The sequence below is a fragment of the Abramis brama genome, assembly GCF_963993115.1.
Source record: "Abramis brama genome assembly, chromosome: 2".
Taxonomy (NCBI): Eukaryota; Metazoa; Chordata; class Actinopteri; order Cypriniformes; family Leuciscidae; genus Abramis; species Abramis brama.
The window spans coordinates 51,278,201-51,300,427 of NC_139964.1; the positions used below are offsets into that span (position 1 = coordinate 51,278,201).

The 22,227-nt window shown below is 38.3% G+C and overlaps 1 protein-coding gene across 2 annotated transcripts; it reads left to right on the top strand.

Moving 5' to 3' along the window:
* The first annotated feature begins 2,078 nt into the window (after window positions 1-2,078).
* On the top strand, window positions 2,079-21,594 carry lcorl (ligand dependent nuclear receptor corepressor-like). Of its 2 annotated transcripts, XM_084096000.1 has the most exons (8): window positions 2,079-2,218; window positions 3,944-4,009; window positions 5,542-5,621; window positions 5,914-6,043; window positions 7,323-7,535; window positions 7,849-7,921; window positions 13,392-17,812; window positions 20,674-21,594. In XM_084096000.1, exons 1-8 carry the CDS (start codon window positions 2,122-2,124, stop codon window positions 20,685-20,687), a joined length of 5,094 nt encoding a protein of 1,697 aa, XP_083952126.1. In that variant the 5' UTR covers window positions 2,079-2,121; the 3' UTR covers window positions 20,688-21,594. The 2 variants fall into 2 exon arrangements, with proteins under 2 accessions (XP_083952126.1, XP_083952127.1); XM_084096001.1 differs by lacking the exons at window positions 13,392-17,812; window positions 20,674-21,594 and adding an exon at window positions 8,635-9,803.
* The last annotated feature ends 633 nt before the right edge of the window (window positions 21,595-22,227 follow it).

A 22,227-nucleotide genomic window follows, 5' to 3' on the forward strand; every position in this document is an offset into this window, starting at 1 on the left:
GTTGTTGCAATCTTATTTTTGGACTATTCAACAAGTGAAGGTTACATAGACACATTCCTTTATGATAATGAATGTGCCTCCTGTCAGTGGAACAATGAAGCTGTCCTTACCTCCCCCTCACATGCACACACATAGACCTTTAGCCATGGTTGCTATGGATGAGGGGCATGATTGCCACCACCCTAAAGAGCTCTTTGCCTCAGGGACTCATATGAACAATTAGAGAATGTTGTTGCAGAGAGTCAGCAGTGTTTAACAAGACTTAGATGAATAAGATGATTTTTTTCTGACTTCTTTAAAGCAAGCACAGTTATTGTCAGACCTCCTCAGAAAGACTTCAAAAATAGGAATGGATCTACACAATGCAGGGGCACATGTCTAAATGTTCTCATTAACAAAATAAGTGTGTACTATAAATCAGTTTCTTTTTAAAGTATGCACTATTTGTTTTACTGTTAAATAAAATGGCTTTCTGTAATTTAAAACAGGCCTGAATACATACAATTAGTCATTCTAACAAAGTTGTTATTCTCAAATGGCAAAGCTCAAAATTATTAGGTCTTGGAATATACTTTAATGTCTTTCCAATACAGAATAATAAAAAAAAATGATCAAGATGAAAAAGAAAACACACTACACTTCCTCCTCAAACGCATTTGATTACTTTATTTGTTGTTCTCAGACAGAGAAACTCTTAGAGAACCAAGGAGTTAGTGGTTAATATTACCAAGAGCAAACAAAGACAATGGAGAGAGATTTTTTTATTCGTAAGTCTGAGATTTCCTTTTTTCCATTTGTTTGTCTATCATAGTTTAAAGAACTGACAGAATTCAATGATTCCTGTTGAGATTTGAAATTCTAGCTGAGAGCATCAAGTGGGATTGAACACATGCAATTTGAAGGCTGTTTTACAGAAATCCAAGAAATTAAAATGAGTTCAAAATGACCTCAGATTACACTCTGATGTCAGCATGGATTTTACACACATAGACACTTTGTAAAATCAAAATGAACACGTTGATCAATGCTTTAATATATGACCTGTATATTGATCCAAAATGGAGAACGAGAATATAAAATCAGTGCATGTGCATCTGAATTAGCCAGACACGTGTGCGTGTGTGTGTGTCACATGGGGGGAGGGGCCCACCTTGTGTTTGATGTTAAATTACGGAAATGTAAAGACAAAAGAACATGTATGTATATTTATAATTCCTAATTCACTGTGGTTATATTCTAGAGCGCAATTAAGTGAGGAAAATAATGTAGTGTAATTTAGTTGACACAATGTGATATCTGGTTGATTCTCCTGATTGGTAAAGCTGCTTTTGTGGGACTATTATGGGACTCCAAGTGAATTATCACAATCAGGTTCTGGTTGATGATTAAAGAGTAGCCTACAACCTGTTACATAAGAGCTGATAGTTTATGAACCCATTGTAAAGATCTAAACAATTGTGTGACTGACGATTCCCAGCAAGCAACTTTGCGTTTAAAAGACGTCAAATAGCAGCCCAAATAACAGCCCTGACACCTAAGCTAAAACAAGGCAAAATTTGGGCAAAATTACATTCAGTGAAAATGTAATAGTCGTCTAACCACAGCCCAAGAATAAACGCACAGGTTACGCATAGAACATGTCAAAGAAATGAAACAGAACACCTTCTAATCACAGTTGACTTTGCTTACATAATGGACTATCATACATCTCCCAAGCTCTTTTGGCAAAAAGTATATGTAGCCTAACCAAGTTCAAGGTTATTTTGGCTAGAGGTTACTCATAGCCGGACTATCGGGTCTATAGTTAGCCTAGACAGTGAAATGATGGCTATTGCTTGCTGGGTTGTTACAGGTAATGTTACAAGAGTTATTTAGATGACAGGTGCAGACAAGCATTTTTTTGTACTAATTAAACACTGGATACACACAGTTGGGTATTTATCTAGCAATATTACTGAATAAATGCACATATGGGCCGGGGGGAGGGGTGGGGGAGGTTGTTTACATCGCTAAGCCCCGCCCCTAGCCTGTTTTGACACGTGTCAATCAATCGGAACCGTGATATGGATGACGTGCGGTGACGTCACACACTCAGAGCCGGGGGGAAGGTGGACGGACAGAATGGCGACCCAGTGCCGGAGCTCCAAATGCACGGTCGAAAGAAAAGGATTCCGGCGGGAACTCGACTCGTGGCGACACAAACTCATCCACTGTGTCGGTAAGATCATAACACTTCGTACTAGGAAAAGCCATATTTGTGTGGTTCCATAAGCGGACATATCACTCTCGGGCAACCATTCGCGCAGTCTCGCGGTCGGTTTCTTTCTTGCCTGGGTCTCGCGAAGCTCCCTCCCCCAGCCGCTGTTAGCTCATGGAGTTGCTAAGCGAGCGTGTGTCAAGTTCAAAAATATCATTAGCGCAGAGTCGTTGTCCGCGCGAGCCCTGGGTAGCTTTTGTAGCTAACAGAAAAAACGGCCAACACCGGCTCCATTTTCTTTGTCCCTACTTCTTGATTCCCCGATAACCGAGTTAGCTTTGCACTCACTGACCCTTTTCTGCACCGAATACCGATGTACAAATGACGGTGTAATTGTATTATATTGCTAGAGAATCAGTACGGTCCGGCTTTTGAATATCTCTCTCGTGAAATAGCCTATATGGTCATTTCCCCATTGCCCCTTCATTGTTGACGATATGTCTAAAAGTAGTGCAGTTTTAAAAACCATCAGAGAATGTTTGTCTTTTATGAAATATTGAACGCTCACTGTGCATTTTTGATGTTTTGAAAGTTGGTAGGTGAATAGATTCCCAATTTATTCTTTTAAAAATTGGGAAAACAGGTGTTGACAAATGTTTGGCCGAGTTTACGGTGATCAGCGTAACGTAAATCCACACGTTCACATGACTTTGCTTGATAAACTGATCACTAGAACCTCCGATTATGTGAAGCTATTGCCATGCATTTGATACTGAAAACGGTACTTTACACAAATAAGAAAATACACATTGTATGAAATAGGTTTTGAAACCCTTAATAATAATAATAATAATAGTAATCTGCAATAATAATTTACCATGAAATACATTTGCAGTCGTTTTTCTAGCTTATATACTCTAATCGTGTTGTAACAGGGTTGCAAGCAAAATGTGGACAACTATATATTAACTTTGTGCTAAATAAAATAATCGAATTTAAAATAAAGTTTTTACTGGCGTAGAGTAGACTTTTACTTGATCGATAGAATGCCAGTTTAACGGATTGTAAGTTGTATACAGTCGAGAATGTTAAGGCATTTAAGGGAAAATACGGACATTTGATGGGGTTTAAAATTAACTATTTTTCATGATAGGTGAATTGAAAGTTAAAGTTACGCAACATCAAAGTTTTTGCAGAATGTGACATTCTTGGATGAGCTTTTGTTTTAATGTTGACATAATGTAAATTTAGCCGCAGTGAAGGGCATCAGTGGTACAGACAATGACTAACAGGATGTGCAACAGATTTGCAAATATGAGATCTTCCAACTTATAATTCTATCCAACTTTTTTTTCCAACTTTATATAAATAAACTACAATAATATTCTACCCTTTTATCATAGCATTAGAAACACCAGACATTTTGTATTACATAGGCATACTTGTGTCTTGCAGTTAGTGATTTTGTGTGCAGTAAGTATTTGGCTTTTGCTGTTAGGGCGTTTGATAGAATAATATATTGCATGTAAAATCAATTTATATATTAGCCAATGTTATAAATAAAAAAAAAAAACTTTACATTTGAAGATGTGAAAAAGCATAGGCCTTCTGAAAAAAAGACATTAGACAGGACTTGCTGGCAGATAGGTTGTGACATCTGTGTAGGTTTATGGATAATGTGTTTTTCTAGAGCACTTTTTACTCTGGGATTTAATACAGATAAGATGGTATTGTGTTTGTTTGCAGGGTTTGAAAGTATACTGGAGGGAATATATGGACCAAGGCTGTTGCAAGACCTCAATATATTTGATGGTGAGTTTTGTGTTTGTTAGATAATATTTATCTAGTGAAAGTGACATGACGTGAAGGCCAAGTATGGTAACCCATATTTGTCCTTTGTATTTAACCCATTCAAGTAAGTTTGTAGCAGTGAACAATCACACACACAATGCAAACCGTGGACACAAACACCTGGAGCAAACAACCAAGCTACCAAGTTATCACGTTACTTAACCACTTGCTTAAAGGGATAGTTCACCCAAAAATGAAAATTACTCGCCCTCATGTCGTTCCAAACCCGTAAGACCTTCGTTCATCTTCGGAACGCAAATTAAGATATTTTTGATGAAATCCGATGGCTCAGGGGGGGCTCCATTGACAGCTATTTAATTAACGCTTTGAAGGCCCAGAAAGGTAGGAAAGACATAATTAAATTGTCCATGTGACTACAGTGGTTCAACCTTAATTTTATGAAGCGACGAGAATGCTATTTGTGCGCCAAAAAAAACAAAATAATGACTTTATTCAACAATTTGTTCTCTTCCGTATCAGTCTCCAACGCACGTTCGCGAGAGCACCACGACGCATGCGTGTGGTGATGACGCATACATGTGTTGTCTCATCGTCTGAATTATCCAAACTTTCAAGATGTGGCATGATAATATCACGATTGAAGCAGCACACACTCTCCTGTTCAGTAGGCATCGCTTAGCACTGATGACATCTACACCACCATCTCTCCATTGCTCTCTATCTTGCAATTCATCCTCTGTCGAAATCTACAGACATAGTTATAAACTGTTTTATGTTGAGCGTGCATCTTCCTCTGCTTGTAAACACAGCAATCCTGGTCATATGTCAGAACGCCAGCTCCCGTCAGGGTGCTCTCGTGAACGCGCGTCGGAGACTGATACGGAAGAGAAGAAATTGTTGAATAAAGTCATTATTTTGAAAAAAGCATTCTCGTCGCCTTCATAAAATTAAAGTTGAACCACTGTAGTCACATGGACAATTTAACGATGTCTTTCCTACCTTTCTGGACCTTCAAAGTGTTAATTAAATAGCTGTCAATGGAGCCCCCCCTGAGCCATCGGATTTCATCAGAAATATCTTAATTTGTGTTCCGAAGATGAACGAAGGTGTTACGGGTTTGGAACGACATGAGGGTGAGTAATTAATGACAGAATTTTCATTTTTGGGTGAACTATCCCTTTAACCACCACAAAATAGGTGTCATTTTAAACCTCAGAAGCTTGTCTTTACAGTGAATAAAGGGAATATGAATAGAATATGACCATCACTTAACAAGTGCTTTTAAATTTGCTTACATATTAGAAGTGCTCTATTTTCATAGTGTGAAAAATGTGTGTTTGTGTACGTCGTCTTATCAGATCAAATATGTATTTGCCTCAATTGAGTGCATACGTTTTTTTTTTAATGTGCATTTTTAGAATTTTCCATCCGTTTCCATCCAGTTTTTTTTTTTTATGCAATATCCCAAAATGCACATAAAAATTGGTGGATGGAAACAGCTACTGACAGTTATTCATCCGATTCTCCCTCAGAGTGTGAACCAGAGGCTGTGGATGATTGGTCCATGGATGCAAACTGCTCCTTTTGCAAGCTGCAGCTAGAGAAATTGAATGTAAGTCAACCCACTAAAGCCACAAAAAGATGTTTATTATGCGGTGTTAGCTGGCAAGAAAAGGCTTGTTTTGACATTTGTATAGTTCTCTGTGTTTAGCAGTTGTTTTTTGGGGTTTTTGTTAATGCAGTCTTAATCTTTATAATGTATGGTTAAACAAGTTGAAGCACATACAGTGTAATTCATTCTAATGGATCACAACTCAAGCCTGTGAGACTATAATCAACACTTTGGGATGGATGTGACAGGTGTCAGTAACTCTAGTCTTTTTTTGCACTTTTTTTTGACATAGGACCATCCTGCTGTGGCCGTTCCCGGGTCGCCACCCACTGCTGAAACCCCCCCACCTCAGGGCCTGTCCACCTCTGATAAACTCCAGTGCCAAGCAGACCGATTCCTCCATTCTGTATTTCGAAAGAAGGGTGAGAAACACATTTTTATTCCCATTATCCATACAGAGCAAAATCATTTTGACACCATACTGTACAATTTCACTACAATTGTCTTCAACATGAGGGTAATGAAATATCTATACACATGAACTGTGATGTGGAGAAGCACAAGGGTGCATCGCTAGTGTTAGCATTAGCAAACAACATGATAGAATTATACCAGCTCCCGCCGCAGTGTTCAGAGCTGAAGTTTAGACTCCTTTTTCTTCCACTATAATGAAACCCCTAAGGAGATCTAATTGAAGATTCAACGTATTGAATCTAAGGCGCTGCTGAGCATTGTGCTGCACGCTTTCCTCTCAATAACAACAAAAAGGACTGCGGTGAGAACACAATTAAGAAAGCATCTGATCATAGCAATGTGGAGGTTTTTTTTATATAAATTAGATCTTCCTAAGAAATATCGCAATATATCTCCTTTCTTACAGAATTGCAATATATTGTATCGTAACCCCTGTATCATGATATACATTGTATCGCCCGTTTCTTGGTGATACAAAGATCCAAAAATATAAACCATGATCCATATAAACTTGTAGAGGTAAGATGACAAAATGAAAAGGCTTAAAATTAGGTCTTAAAGTGACAGCAGCCTAATATACCTGCTGCTGTCTGTGTTTTTAATGTTAATCAAACTACAAAACACAAAGAAATCATAACAACAAAAACAATAACAAGGCCTATTTAGCTTTTTTTATGGTGGGGCAAGTGAAAATTTGAAACACTGGCCTGACTGGGCTAGAATAAATCCTTAGCGTTGACCCCTGACATTTAAAAGGAAGTAGAAAATACTTTTTATATGTTGATGTCAGTGGCCATGCATTAATTCAAACTCTGTCTGCAGTATTGTGTTGTAAATTGTGACTTAATAGTAACTAGGCAAAATGCCGAGGCTGTTATGCCAAATTAGGCTGATGCCAACACGGGCAGGTTAATGTACCCCCATCGTCAAAGTCCATGAACAATGTTATGCAAGGTAAAAGAACATTTGACTTAAGCTGGGCTCAGACTACAGGAGTTTTTAAATTTAAATGATTATGAAATCTGGTTGCATCACACTCAAAAGAGAATCTTTGCAGATTTTCGGCTTTCAAATCTAAAAAATCATGGTGCAAAAAAGTATGAATTCTTGAAATGTTATGTTTTAAGACAAATATTTAGTGAATGTCATTTTGATGTTTTTACATGAGGAACATGTTTTGCAAGTGCATGAGATCTTCAACTAGTCCTGTGGTTATCAATTTCCCAGAATTCCCTCAGAGCTGCGATTCCAGTATACCATTGGCGGCGCAGGAGTTGATGCGCAAGATGATTCAGCGGTTTGCCTTAGAGTATGCATGTAAAAGCCAGGCTCATGAGGGCCTGAATGGCCTGAGTGACAACAATGAGCTTCTCCCTAAACATCCAGATACTGATGGGCCCCTGGACCTCACCGTCAGCCGAGATTCTCAGGCCTTGCAAGGTAAGCACCAAAAATTAATCCTCATTACTTGTGTAATCAAATACTGGTGTAATGTAAATCACAACTGTTTTCACTTCAAGAGAACAGCACGCTGCCATGTTCATACAAATTCAAAAGTTTGTAGCTCTGCAATATTAGATCACTGTAAAAATTCTGAATTAATTATAGAAACTCGTCTATTGACTTTTATTTATTAAGCCTAGCTCTGGAAGGAACCCAACTGTGAATTTACAGAGTGTGCAGATATTTGATGATTTTGTGCATGTGTTCTCAAAATGTATTAATTGCTATTTTCTTGGATTACTTCTCATAGTAGATGGAGTACTTGACCTCTCTAAGAAAAACACATCTTCAGAAAATGAAACCACTCAACGTAAAGTTTCAGGGTGAGTACTTCTCCTTTTCCTCCTGTTTCCTCCTACCAAGTGGTGTGTTTGACTGTTTGTCCTTGTCCTAACAAAGCCAAAAACAATTTTGGTTCCGAAATGGTCTTTTAACTGGTAAAATTGACCCAGTAAAAATTGCTGCTTTTTATTTCAAAAAATATTTTTTGAGTCCGTTTCATTTGTATCCTATCTGATCATTTTGTGTGAACAAATTTTACTCCTCATACATTTGATGTTTTTAATGTATAATTTAGTGGTTGTTTTGTTGCACTGCCAAAGGGTTGACTCTTTTCTAACTTGTTGGAAGGTAACGTCACGTTTGTCAGCAGTCAGGGGCATTACTTGTTCCTTTGTGCCGCCTGTATTTATTTATTTATTTGTTTATTTATCTATTCGTTGATTTATGCAGTATTTTCACATGAGAAGTAAATACCTGAGTCTTACAAAATGCATCTGCATTGCAAAGATACTGGAAGTACTCCCATAGACGCTTGTCTTTCTCCACACAATTGACGAGACTGTCCTTCCAAGAAGTATCGTTTGCAACCTAAGGCCAAAAACAAAGTGTTTACAAAGGCTTTGTGTTATACAGACAATTGAGAAGCGAGTGATGTTACCAAAAGACAAGGCAGTAAAGGAGTGGACCCTGAGTGCGTCCTGTCATTGGTCCGCTCACCCGTTCGTTTCTCATCCTCCCACCCACCTCCCCTTAGGAGACCAATCAGAGCGGACTATTTGGATCGCAGCTCTGAGTTTGCAGAGGGTTTGCTCTCTAAAGCCTTGAAAGATATTCGTTCTGGATCACTGGACATTCACAAAGCAGCCATACTATACGGGATACCTCAGAAAACCTTACAGCTCCAGACAGAGGCCTTATCGCCGAAGACAGAGTCGGTTTGGCCAACCAACGACACTCGACTCATCCTGCAGAAGGTAGCAGCATGGGCTCGCTCGCAGTCCGAGCAATCTGAAGTAAGAAAATGTAAATTTACGTCACCAGAGCACACCGAGCTGAAATTCCCTGCAGCCGTGACTGCCTCGTCATACCTTCACCACTTAACCTTGCAGAGGATGGTCTCGCAGCTACGGGAGCAGAACGGCGGGTCTCTCGCCAGCACCGAGCCAGCCACATCTCCTCAGAGTCCCGCCATTGGGCCAGCTGTGCACATCCGAATCCCTCAGGTACGCTTTAGTGCTCAGCCCAAAGCCCAGCTGGATCTGGCTGGCCTGGTGGATGCTGTGTACCAGGCCAACAAAGGCTCTGATGGCTCCACTGCTTTCCACAAGCTGAAGACCATTCTCCCTAAACAGGGCTTGGTCGAAAGCCACTCAGGCCTTGAGTCACGTCTACTCCAGGGTGACGTGCCTCCATTGTGTCTGAACATAAAGAATGGGAGTGTTGGAGGTAGCATCACTGGAAGTCTGGTTGACACTGGAGATGATGACCGTCGAGACAAGCAGCCACGGAAAAAGCGGGGCCGTTATCGGCAATATGACCACGATATCCTGGAGGAGGCCATAGCCATGGTGATTAGTGGGAAGATGAGCGTGTCAAAAGCTCAGGGTGTCTATGGGGTTCCACACAGCACCCTTGAGTACAAAGTCAAAGAGCGAACAGGCATGCTCAAGACCCCACCAAAAAAGAAGCTCCGCCTTGTTGAAGCAGCAACCTCAGGCTCCGGAAAGTCAGGGACAACAACCAATGCCTCATCTACTGCCTACAAACAGTCTTAACTCAAAACCAAAAGCTCAACTCTTTCCTAGAGATGGTTTTAACTAAAACATCGCTTAAACTACAGCCAACAGAAGTTTTTTCTTTTTCTTTTTTTTACTTCAACATGCAGTCAGGACCTCATTCAGACTTGGAAGATACACTTGAATCCTCAACCACAGGTTAAATGGTACATTTTATCAAGTCACAAAACATGCCTTTAAAAAAAATCTATTCAGGGTTTTCACTGTGGATATCTCTGTGAATATATATTTAAAATATTGTAAAGCACTGTTGAATTTAAGTTAATTACAGTTTTAAAACTAAGAAATATTCAGGTTTTGTTAATACATAAGCTAATCTCAGCTTAATGATTGTTGTATGCAGCTTTCACACCGATTAGTCTTTGTAGCGACTGGTCATTTTATTTCATGTCTATCAACAGTATTTTATGGTGTCTGTGTGGCAAATATGGTGACAGCATGACTAACATCTCATTTAACTCACCAGTGGGAGATGTCTAACCATATATGCAATGGGTAGATATAGGTACAAGTTTCCACTCCAGCAAAGGAACAACACTATGTAAATATTTTTGGACTTAATACTTATTGGTACGTTTTGTTGTATAAAAGAGGTAATTATATCAGTTTCATGAAGTATTAATGATGTACATTAATCAGGACTGTTGCCAGATCTTTGGAGTGAAAGCTTGGACCATCTCAGGCTTTTTGTGGATGAGACTTCCCACATCCTGCACTGATAGTGATTTTATTATTTTGTTTATTTTTGGTAAGTTAAGATGCTTAGAATTCTATACACACAACATTGTTTTTATATATATATATATATATATATATATATATATATATATATATATATATATATATATATATATATATTCCATTTTTCCCTGCATTATCTGCTCAGCAAATTGTACGGGGTAAGTTGGAAATGCAACGTAATGCATGTCAGAATAGTGCACAGGGAAAAAAAAGAAGCTTGATGACAGTCTCAGTGAATGTTTGTTTTGCCCTGAATAATAGAATAATATTTATTACTTTTTCCAGTAATCAGAACTACTGAAATCCTCACTCCATATTCTCTTTGCTGATTTGAATTCTACTCTATAATCTTGTTTTTCCTCGCACTAGAGACATCCTAGCATTATCTGTCTGCTGTAACCAAAACAGTTCAGGGTCATTTTGCCACTCCACTTACACACTCCATGAACAAAGCAGTTCAGAGTAGGGTGCTGCTGATCTTGGATCAGAATTTTTCCTTGTCCATATTCCATGATGGACTTCTCATGGGACAGAAATCGGAAGGCTGATCCAAGTGCTACTCTGAAAAGCTTTGTTTATATGTTCAGTTTCTATAGTTATGCTGCTCTTGTTTTGTATTGGTTTTTTTTTTCTCTCATGTTAATGATTACTATAGCTTTTAATGACCTATTATAAAACTGTTTCACTTTATGATTCTGGTAATTTAACTGAGTCCTTATTTATAGCATGGACCTGTTTTTTTAATGAGTTTAGAAGCTTGTATAATTGGAATATAAGATTCAGTTGCACTTTACAAAAGATGCACACATACTTGTGATACAGGTTATTGTTGCATACCTGCGATGAAGGATATGGCCATATACTGACCTTCAATGGCATCTTTTTTAGCATAGTTCTGATATCTGATTCACAAGTATACTTGTAGTGCTTTGCAAAGTGTAGCTGAAGCATGTGAATTTTGTGATTGAAGCTTTGGAAATATGAACATTTCCATATGCAATGTTAATGTGTTTATTGTTGTGTTGAGTGTTCTGTAAATGGTTTACCTCTTGTTGTTCTTTGAAGTTAAACTCCCCTCCACCCAAAAAAAAACAAAAAAAACAGATTTACTGATATATTCTTAAATTTACCTCTGATTTAGAAACATTTATCAAACCACCCTGAATGTTCTTCACGGTCTCTTAAAATTAACACAGTGCCTGCTCTTACAGCTACGGCTCAGTTATTCTGTAGGCCAGTAGTTTTTACATTCGTTTTACATAACAAATCTTTAAAAAATATATAGATCGTATATAAAATCTGTTTTGTGGATTTATATACCGTTACCAATGTAACTAAATTTTTCTGTTCTATTACTCGGGGATAGATATGTTGCTGGCACAGCTTCACTTTTAATGTAAAGGGTGGTCATGTAAGTGTTCATATCATACAGATTCCTTTAAATCATATACATGTATTGTCAGTGCTGCACTCATATTTTCACTATATGGGATACTTTTCGGCTCCCAATGGAGAATGTTGGTCCCCATTATTTCACATTGCTGTTCTAACATCCTATTAGTGTCCTGTATAATTTGTCCAAAAACATTACATTAGTATTCTCAGGGTAACAACAATCCTAAAAAAACAGCATGATTGTGTTAGAACGGTTCTTTTATATCGAAATAAGGGGCCTTAGGATTCTGTTATAGAGCCAAATATGGTTCATCCAAAGCCAATTTGTTTTCTCCCATATTACGGGGACAGCATGTTCAGCAGAGGTTATTCATCAGAAAGGCAAAATATACATTTAAATATCCCCCACCCCTGTTTAGGCCTTTCTAAGTATGTGTAATTTCATATTCATAACGGGTTCAGGATATTAATAATTTTGCAATTAGTTATTTATGCATATATCTGCTGCACTAAGATTTGATTTTTGTAATATTCCCTCTAATTCTAATCTATAATTGTATTTGTATTGTGTGTCATTTCTTTCGATGTAATCAGAATATAAAGTTTAAACATTGTGTTTTGGGTTGAAGCATTGGGTTTTGTGTTGAAGCACTTTGATGCTCTTGCACATTGATATGTGAAATGCTTTACTGCACTTGCATGCATAGAGTCCCTTGTCCTGTAATGTGACTCAACATTTTTGTTTTTACCCCAGGCAGGTTAATATACATTTAATCGTTATGACTTTTTGATCAACTTAAAATGGGGGAAAAACTGGTCCTTTTAAGCATTTATTTGTGTCTGAAATATTTATATTTGGTGTGGTCTATTTTTTAACATTTCAGGATTAGGATAAGGCTAATCAAAGCGAGAATTGAATTGATTGTAATAAGATGGAATACTGAAGGCATATTACTGTGTTTTTAAATATCCTACATTTAAAAAAAAAAAAATTTATAAAAAAAATTCTAACATTCTCTATTCTTTTTATCCACCCCTTAACAAATCTGTTACATTTTGGGGTAGTTGTATTTTGCTTTCAAAAGACAACATATTGCCTGCAAATGTTGTTGGTTTGTGTAATTGGATTTGTCAGAAGACACATTGATTAATCAGGAAACAAAATTATTCAGGTTTGATTAAAGTAATTGTCTATATACATAGTTTTCCTGAGTGTAAGCGTTACTACAATCGCCATCCTTTGCCTTCAAGTTACCAATAAAAAATTGTTCCATGTACAGTTGCTAGTACTTTTTATTTCTGTGGCTTTTACACGTTTGTAATTCTGCATGTATAGTTATAACACCCTTACAATGCAATGTTATGTGGTGCCTTTAACAAGATTTTAAATATAGCTATGCCTGCTTTATAATTATGAAATGTATATTTTTAGTAGGATTTTATCATTCCTTTAAACCAATCGAAATGTATTAATCATCACAACAGAGTTAAACGAGGTGAGAGGGTTAGCTCAGGTCACTTTCATGAAAATTGATTATGTCAGTGTTTGAGTAAATCTTAACCTAATTTATTTATGTAGTTCCTTAGGACCAAGTGTGGAAGACCAGTCCAGGCTGGGGAAGGAAGATTATCCTAAAGCTCCAGGGGTCTGGAGAGTCACTGTGTTGGAGAAGGTCCTGTCTTTGCTTTGTTCCCATCATAGACTGCTACTCTATCACATTTTAAAGGATGTGCAGGAAGATTACAACATCTCTTTAACTATGCGGGATGCTCACAGTCGACAGTTTAAGGCCGGATCCCTTTGCTGCCATGCTGATAAAAAAAAGATTAATGAAGCCCCAACACTTTCATTAAGTGACTGCTCAGTAACTACTGACATTTGTTGCAGAACAGCTAGTAGGCTTCCAACATGTGCATTTTCACCTCTATCCATCTGTATAAGGAACATTAATGGCCATTGCTGCCAAAATACACCCATGACATGTGTTGGCCAAGTCATCTGTTCTAACACCACTGTTTGTTGTACTCACTCAAAACTACCCTCATGGCAGCATCGTGATCATACCTACATTTCTCATACAAGTGGTGCCCTAATCACCCCTCTGGGTGATTGTAACTCTCATAATAGATGCAAAGGAAGTCGGAGCCCCTCCCCTCCACCACTTTCACCAAAACCTGTGGACCTGGACTGTAAAATAGCTGTCAAGTCCAGTGTCTTGCACATTCAGGACTGCAAGGCCCTGAACATGGCACCTCCTTCTCTCCTACCTCACAGAACCGAGGATGAAGATACAGCTTTGTACTCTAACACTCCTCTATGTGTTGGATCTCCTGATGAATGTTGCAAAGAGGTTGTAACATTGCATACACATGCAGAGAAAGAGAGTGACCACCAGTGTGGATCTTTTATAGGAGAGCTAATGGATAGAGTCACTGAAAAGCTCAAGAGTATCCAACCCTCAGAGAAGGAACAAAATCTTCTTACCCATGCTAGTCAAATCTCTGAGACCAGAGATGACTCTCATTTGACTGAGATTATAACAACTGTGCTACACAACAGTAGTGACAAAGATTACAACCTTAATGAGCTTTTGCAACAGCATGTGGCCACAGAACAGCAATCCCCTCAGACACGTTCCCGTAAGAGATTGGAAACTTTAGTTGCCATGAGCAAGTCACCTGACCTTCCATCATCAAGAAGACAAAGCCTACAAATTAAAAGAGATCTGGCCAGACTTAGTCCATCATATTTTAAGAGGAATATAGGCTTTGATAGAGATAGCTGCTTAAAAACTGTTAAACCTTCGCAGATCACATGCAGAAAGTTGGACAAAGTTTACACAGAGCCTGTAAAAGATACCATAGAAAATCTGACAACGCATCCACAAAGTGAAAAGGCACCAAATAATCAAGAGATCCAAGAAGCTCAACCCCAACATGTATGTCTTGAGGAACCACTTCCTTCAGATGAAACGGTGCAATTACAAACAACCGATAGTGACCAGAAGGTGAAAGCAAAAATCCATAAAGAGAACAATCGGACAGTTCAAGTTGGAAGGTCCAGACGAAATATTGTACCACCACAGCGTTTCTCTTCCTATGTCACTGAGCCACGAAAGATGTATTTTGCAGCCTGTTTTTCAGAGAGTATATTCACCAAGCATTCCCCTAAAGACAGTACCTCAACAGCACTTGGCTTCACAGAAGAAATTGCCTGGCCAAGTGATAAATGTGACTATCAGCCATTTGAAACTGTGGATAAACAAGAAGATTGTGTTGTGCCACAGAACATAGCTTCACAGAAATATGCGATTTTACCCAAAAATGAGCCACTCTTGGAGCACAAGAGTAATGTAAGGAATCCTGATAAAGAGAGTGCAAGAAAAAGGAAACCATGTCAGAATTCCACCTCCCCATCAAAAAGATCTAAACGCCATAGAACCAACAGTCTAAACACTGACTCAGACAGTCCTACTGAAACTATGTCTAACTTGACTACCACTGAGAGTGCACAACAGGCTAAAGCAAGCCCGTCTGGACTGAAATATGATAGTCCGATAAAGCTCATGTTTGTCTCCTCTGTGGCTGGTAAAGATGGTGTAAAATATACACTCAAAGCAGCTGCCTCTGGCTCAAATTCACATCGAGAGATGTTTGATCCATGTGTGGAATCCTCATGGGCAGGCAGTGCCATAGATGAACATGTCCAGGATTCAGTCCTTGAATCTGCACCGGGGAGAACTGTTGAGTGTAGTGGGAACAAGTGCACTTCACCAAAAGTGGTTTCACTTGATGCATTATTGCCCAGTTGTTCAAACAACGAAGGTGAAAACCAAGAAACACTACCAACTGTACATGATACAATTCCAGTAAAAAGGCGACCTGGGCGCCCCAAAAAAATAGGACCACATATTGTTAAGTCTGTGAAACGTCCCATTGGTAGACCTCCAAAATCCAAACCAACAGACTTAAGTTCATCAACAGGTAACGCAACCAATTGCAATGCAGTGAATCATAGAACAACAGAAATGTCTTGTAAGGATGACGGAAACAAAAATCTAAAAATCACCATAGTGTATGGAAGATCAAGAAGGGCAAGGAGAGTAGTTTCTGAAGATTTGGGTAATTTCCCAGCACAGCAACATGTTTATGAATTAAGTAATGGAGGCATGTACAGTGAATGTAAATGTTCTGGAAAGACAAGTAGTGATCAAATGGCCAAAGATCATCATAAAGATCTTAATTTTGTTATGCCTATTGAAGACAGGAAATGCGTCCATTCTAGCAGCAACATAAAATGTCAAAGACTGAGTGATACAGCTGTGTCAAGAAAACCAGGAAGACCTCCCAAAGTTAAAATATCTGGGATCTCTGTAACCGTCACCACAGGATCACCAAGACAAAGAAAGATACACATGAAAAGGGATGCAAAAGATTCACATCTGCTCAGAAGGACTCTTCTTGTTGAATTTCATCCTTCCAAAGAGCAGAAGAAAATCAGCATTCCTACTGACATTCACAAGGATAGAGTGGATCCACCGAAAGAAAATAATCATAATACCATAGGGCAGCTCATACCAGTGAGACATTCTGTTAGAGAGCGGAAACCCTCCATTCATTTACTCCATTCTGTCGCGACTGCCAGATCCTGTGCATTGGTTCGCAGGTCACGGAAACTACTGTTGAATAAGGCTAGCTGTGAGGCCAGCCAGCATACAAAGAATAGACAAGAGGAGCCTCCAGACAATGCACTTTCCATAAAGACCAAGAATGTCAGTTGTGTCAGTCGTTTTTCTGCAGTTTCAGTGGACTCCATTTTCTCATCAAATGAGGGTTTCAGGTGGTGGCCCACCTCAGCATCACCTGAGACCTTAAATGAAGAGTTAGCTAGGAGGATCAGACTGATATCCAATACTTGGGTATCAGATGTCCTTGAGGCCAAGTCAGGAGAGATTAAAACTGACCCTAAACCAAAAACTTGTGAGAAGCTTAATGGTTCTGCTAAGAAGTCTGCTTCTGCCATTAAAATGCTTTTTGAGAAAAACTATAATATGGAGAATCTCTGTACCTGGTTTATGCAGTCCACAGAAACTCAGTCCCTTGCAATTGTGAAGAAGGCCACTGCAAGAAATCCCAAGGACGTCTTTCATTACAACCTCAGCAGACCCAACTGCAAAGTGAATGTTTGCCCAAGTCCACAAGCAGAGCGGCTCAGGAAACATGTCAAAAAATTTGCTACGGTTGTCCCAAAGAGTCCGTCAATGCACAAACAAGCACAAAAATTGCTGTCCAAATCAATGAGGTCACAAGCCAAGAGAAAGCTTTTTCACACATCACTTAAATTGAGGCACGACGTTAGGCAGCAAATGTCTAGATCTCGTGGCGCATGGGTTGTCTACAGAACAGCTCTGCTTAGAGCAAGGCTAAAGTTTAAAACCAGGCCCAGGATAACATTAGATGATACGGCACAACAAGTATTTCGTGAGCAGATGAAGACAATGACTTCAGGTGCTAAGACTCTAGAATTATTGAAAGAAATGCCTAACTTGGTAGACAAAACATCAAGACCAGTCATGAAAGTTCAAAATGCATTAAAGCTTCTAGTCAAAACTCCTCAGAAAATGATTGGGATTGCCAAAATTTCAAAGCAGAACAGAATCTGCTCCAAAGCTTGGAGTCCAGAGTCTTTAAAGGAGTGCAGGGTGTTTCTGAAAAAGATCAACTCCCCAAACACAAAGTCAACGACAGAGGAATGTAACATTTGCACAGTAAAGCTCTATGATGTCTCGGAACAAGAGGAGAATGAAGATGTTATGGTGGGAGAGACACTCAACTCTCCAGTGCAGCTGCCCTCATCCCCGAAAAGCCAGAGCAAGGGAGGAAGAAAAAGAGGCAAAAGGAAAAGTTGCAGCACAAGTCTATCTCCCCCAACAAAAATGCTCAGACAATCAAGGAGCAGCAGGGGTGTTCTGGGAGCAAGATGGTGTGACTTTGTGCTCGGTAAGTCTTTAAGCATTATTTCTCTTTTCTCCTGAAACATACTTTATGCAAGTACGCAAACAATAGTGTGTTCTAGCTGCAATGTTTTACGCCTGTTTCACACATACTCCGTGTTGCGGTGCAGGAACGGCACACGCTATTGTGCTTTCACATATGCAGCGTTTGCAGTGCGCAACTGATCTATGGCTGTACCACAAACACAACATATATATTCTCTATTTTTTATTTCAAATCTATTTTTACTATCAGCGACTTTTATAAAATAATGTAAAAAAGTTTCAGCATTGCGATTCTATTTGTACACACTAGTTATAGGTCTACACTCTTTCACAGACATATTCACGTTTAAACTCAATACACTTAAAAAAAAAACGTATTCAGTGCATTACTTCGATATAGATTTATATATTAAGTTGCTCAAGCAAGTGGCAAAACATTTAAACATGTAGGCCTACTTATGTTAACATCGCAAACATTTTAAATTAAAACATACAATTGGCAAAAACCGCGCTCTCATACCTTTTCTTTTGCATTTAAATCTTTTTTACAAGAAATATTGTGGGTCACAAAGAATTTGTTTTTACACCTCCACGAAGAGACGAGTACATCCATTATGTCGCGTTGTTGAGGTACTGTGTAGTTTTCCTTGCTTTAATTACCCTGGGCTTAAAGTTAAAAAGAAAATGACTGAAAAATAGTAGTATAATTTAATTAATTGCATTTATGGTGAGATTACTATATTTTCATGTCAATCCGTGTTCATTCTGACCACAAACCATGCGCTGTCACTTTAATACAAGTCATAATTACAGTTGTAATCTAAATGATTCAAACCCCATTGCAAATCAGGTTTCCCCAAATTCAACTTAAAATGCAACTTTTAATGACTTCTGCAGTCTCAAAATTATTCTACACCTTCATGGCAAGCATCTTTAGTACTTGGTAAAACACCCTTTTGCTGTTATGCCAATGCACCTTATTTGCAATGGGGGTTGAATAATTTTGATTACAGCTGTAACTGAATAACTCGTTCGTATGTAGTTTTAATAGACCAGTGCAACATCACGTCAAATATGTTCAGACTACGTGTTGACCCATGCTGGCATAAAGTTTGTTTCTGGCCTCTGTAAAGAATGTTTTGATATTAGTTTTATAGTTTTTTTTTTTACTTTGTGTTGATCCTGGGAGTGTGGATTGTTTGCTTTCAATGTGTATATATATATATATATATATATATATATATATATATATATATATATATATATATATATATATATATATATATACACTCACCTAAAGGATTATTAGGAACACCATACTAATACTGTGTTTGACCCCCTTTCGCCTTCAGAACTGCCTTAATTCTACGTGGCATTGATTCAACAAGGTGCTGAAAGCATTCTTTAGAAATGTTGGCCCATATTGATAGGATAGCATCTTGCAGTTGATGGAGATTTGTGGGATGCACATCCAGGGCACGAAGCTCCCGTTCCACCACATCCCAAAGATGCTCTATTGGGTTGGGCCATTTTAGTACAGTGAACTCATTGTCATGTTCAAGAAACCAATTTGAAATGATTCGAGCTTTGTGACATGGTGCATTATCCTGCTGGAAGTAGCCATAAGAGGATGGGTACATGGTGGTCATAAAGGGATGGACATGGTCAGAAACAATGCTCAGGTAGGCCGTGGCATTTAAATGATGCCCAATTGGCACTAAGGGGCCTAAAGTGTGCCAAGAAAACATCCCCCACACCATTACACCACCACCACCAGCCTGCACAGTGGTAACAAGGCATGATGGATCCATGTTCTCATTCTGTTTACGCCAAATTTTGACTCTACCATCTGAATGTCTCAACAGAAATCGAGACTCATCAGATCAGGCAACATTTTTCCAGTCTTCAACTGTCCAATTTTGGTGAGCTTGTGCAAATTGTAGCCTCTTTTTCCTATTTGTAGTGGAGATGAGTGGTACCCGGTGGGGTCTTCTGCTGTTGTAGCCCATCCGCCTCAAATGCTTTGCTGCATACCTCGGTTGTAACGAGTGGTTATTTCAGTCAAAGTTGCTCTTCTATCAGCTTGAATCAGTCGGCCCATTCTCCTCTGACCTCTAGCATCAACAAGGCATTTTCGCCCACAGGACTGCCGCATACTGGATGTTTTTCCCTTTTCACACCATTCTTTGTAAACCCTAGAAATGGTTGTGCGTGAAAATCCCAGTAACTGAGCAGATTGTGAAATACTCAGACCGGCCCGTCTGACACCAACAACCATGCCACGCTCAAAATTGCTTAAATCACCTTTCTTTCCCATTCTGACATTCAGTTTGGAGTTCAGGAGATTGTCTTGACCAGGACCACACCCCTAAATGCATTGAAGCAACTGCCATGTGATTGGTTGATTAGATAATTGCATTAATGAGAAATTGAACAGGTGTTCCTAATAATCCTTTAGGTGAGTGTGTGTGTGTGTATATATATATATATATATATATATATATATATATATATATATATATATATATATATATATATATATATATACACACACACACATACATACATACACACACACACACACACACACACACACACACACACACACACACACACACACACACACACACACACATATATGTATATATATGTGTGTGTGTGTATATATATGTGTATATATATATATGTATATGTGTATATATATATATGTATGTGTGTATATATGTATGTGTATGTATGTATGTATGTATGTATATGTATGTATATATTATTTATTTTATTTTTTTAATAAGGTAAAGGTTTTTACCTTAGAGGTTCTCTTCGAGAACTCAATTCTCAATGTCTCCAATTTGTGCTTCACAGGGTCATTGAAATAACTTGGGACCAGTTCTGTGCAAGAAATTTTCTTGAACTCTAACATAAGGTGCCTTTCAACAGTGGTCTGGATGAGTATCACAAAGCATTATGACACGCAACCTCGGCAAGCATCATGTAGCAAAGAAAAAAACAAACTTTAAGACACTTGTTGCACTATTTAATATTATTTTGTTTTTGTTTGTAAAATGATTATTTTTCTTTTGAAATCTCGTTTGAATTTTACTTTTGGTGCAGACCTAGAGAAGTAAGTAAATGTCTTCTAGTTGCATGGAGTATCAAAGGTGAAATGGGCAGTATGTTGGTTGGTTTGCTCAACCCATGATTTTGGAGTCTCATAGCAGAGTTAAACTTTAAGGCTAATTTTTATGTAATTCTGGAGAAGATGTTAATTTCACATTCCTTGACATTTGTAATCTTTTGTTTCATAAAAGGGATACTTCACAAAAAGTGTATTTGTTTAACAATGTAGATATTTTAAAGTTAGAAATGTATCAGATTGAGTCTTTTTATGTGCTGTTATTCAGTAAACTTGTGACAAAAACAGCCCACTCAAAACGTGTACCCGGTGCATTCTGAAATTTGAAAGTGATGGTAGCGTCTCCACTTCTTTTATTCTCAAAGTGTATGTAGTGTGCTTTTACCCTGTATTTATGGAAACCTTTCTTACAACTTCTGTGAATTTACATTGTTTTTCAAGTTGTGGAAAATCATTTAAGCATTAATTTACATCCAGGTTTATGTTCTTGTTGCACTACCAAACCCCAACTGCTACCCATTTTGTATTCTTATTTCTGACAACCATTGTTATAATGTACAGTGTATTTTTGGTGCAATGTTTTACTCTGAGGAATATGTAAGATTCTGTTTTTCTTTCTTTTAAATTAAAAGCTTTTAAGATCACCCAAAGGCAATATGCTCCACATATCATTTCTTGAATATAAAAAATTGTGATCTATAGCAGTATGAGACACCTACCTCCTGAAATCTACTGGTAAGGCATGGTAGTAGCAGCCTAAACTGATTACCCATTGTTGTAACCATGTCCTTAATTTAGGCCTCTACCCAAGAACATTTTAACTGGTTATACAGCCTATATGTTTAGTTATTTAAATACTTTGTTTGGTAGCTCTTTAAATCTGTTGTTTGTTAGCAGCCTGCCCCCCTGCCCCTTGAGTATGTAAAAGGAAGTTGTGTACTATGGTTTTAAGTTTTGATTCACCTGAATTCATTTAGGCTCCTTGTAACAAGACTGGCTTGGATTTCTGCAACAAGTTTAGTCAGTGCAACACTGAGATCACTTTAGATGTTTAGATGGATAATTTGATTTGTACTTTGAGAAAGGTTTGTTTTTACATGGCATAAACTAGATGTCCATTTCAAGCTATAAGATTTAATCCATAAATGCATCGAGGCAATTTGTGCTGAAACTGCTGAAATAAGACATCCATCTACTACTTTATGGCCTCTAACCATTTGAACTAATGGAGTCATTCAAAACTTGTGGCTAAAGTGCAGACAACAGTTAAAATTATGCATTAT

Coding starts and splice junctions, on each gene's coding strand:
- lcorl (XM_084096000.1), top strand. CDS start 2,122: ATGGCGACCCAGTGCCGGAGCTCCAAATGCACGGTCGAAAGAAAAGGA. Junction 4,010..5,541: donor AGACCTCAATATATTTGATG/GTGAGTTTTGTG, acceptor ATTCTCCCTCAG/AGTGTGAACCAGAGGCTGTG. Junction 7,922..13,391: donor ACTCAACGTAAAGTTTCAGG/GTGAGTACTTCT, acceptor TTATTTATGTAG/TTCCTTAGGACCAAGTGTGG.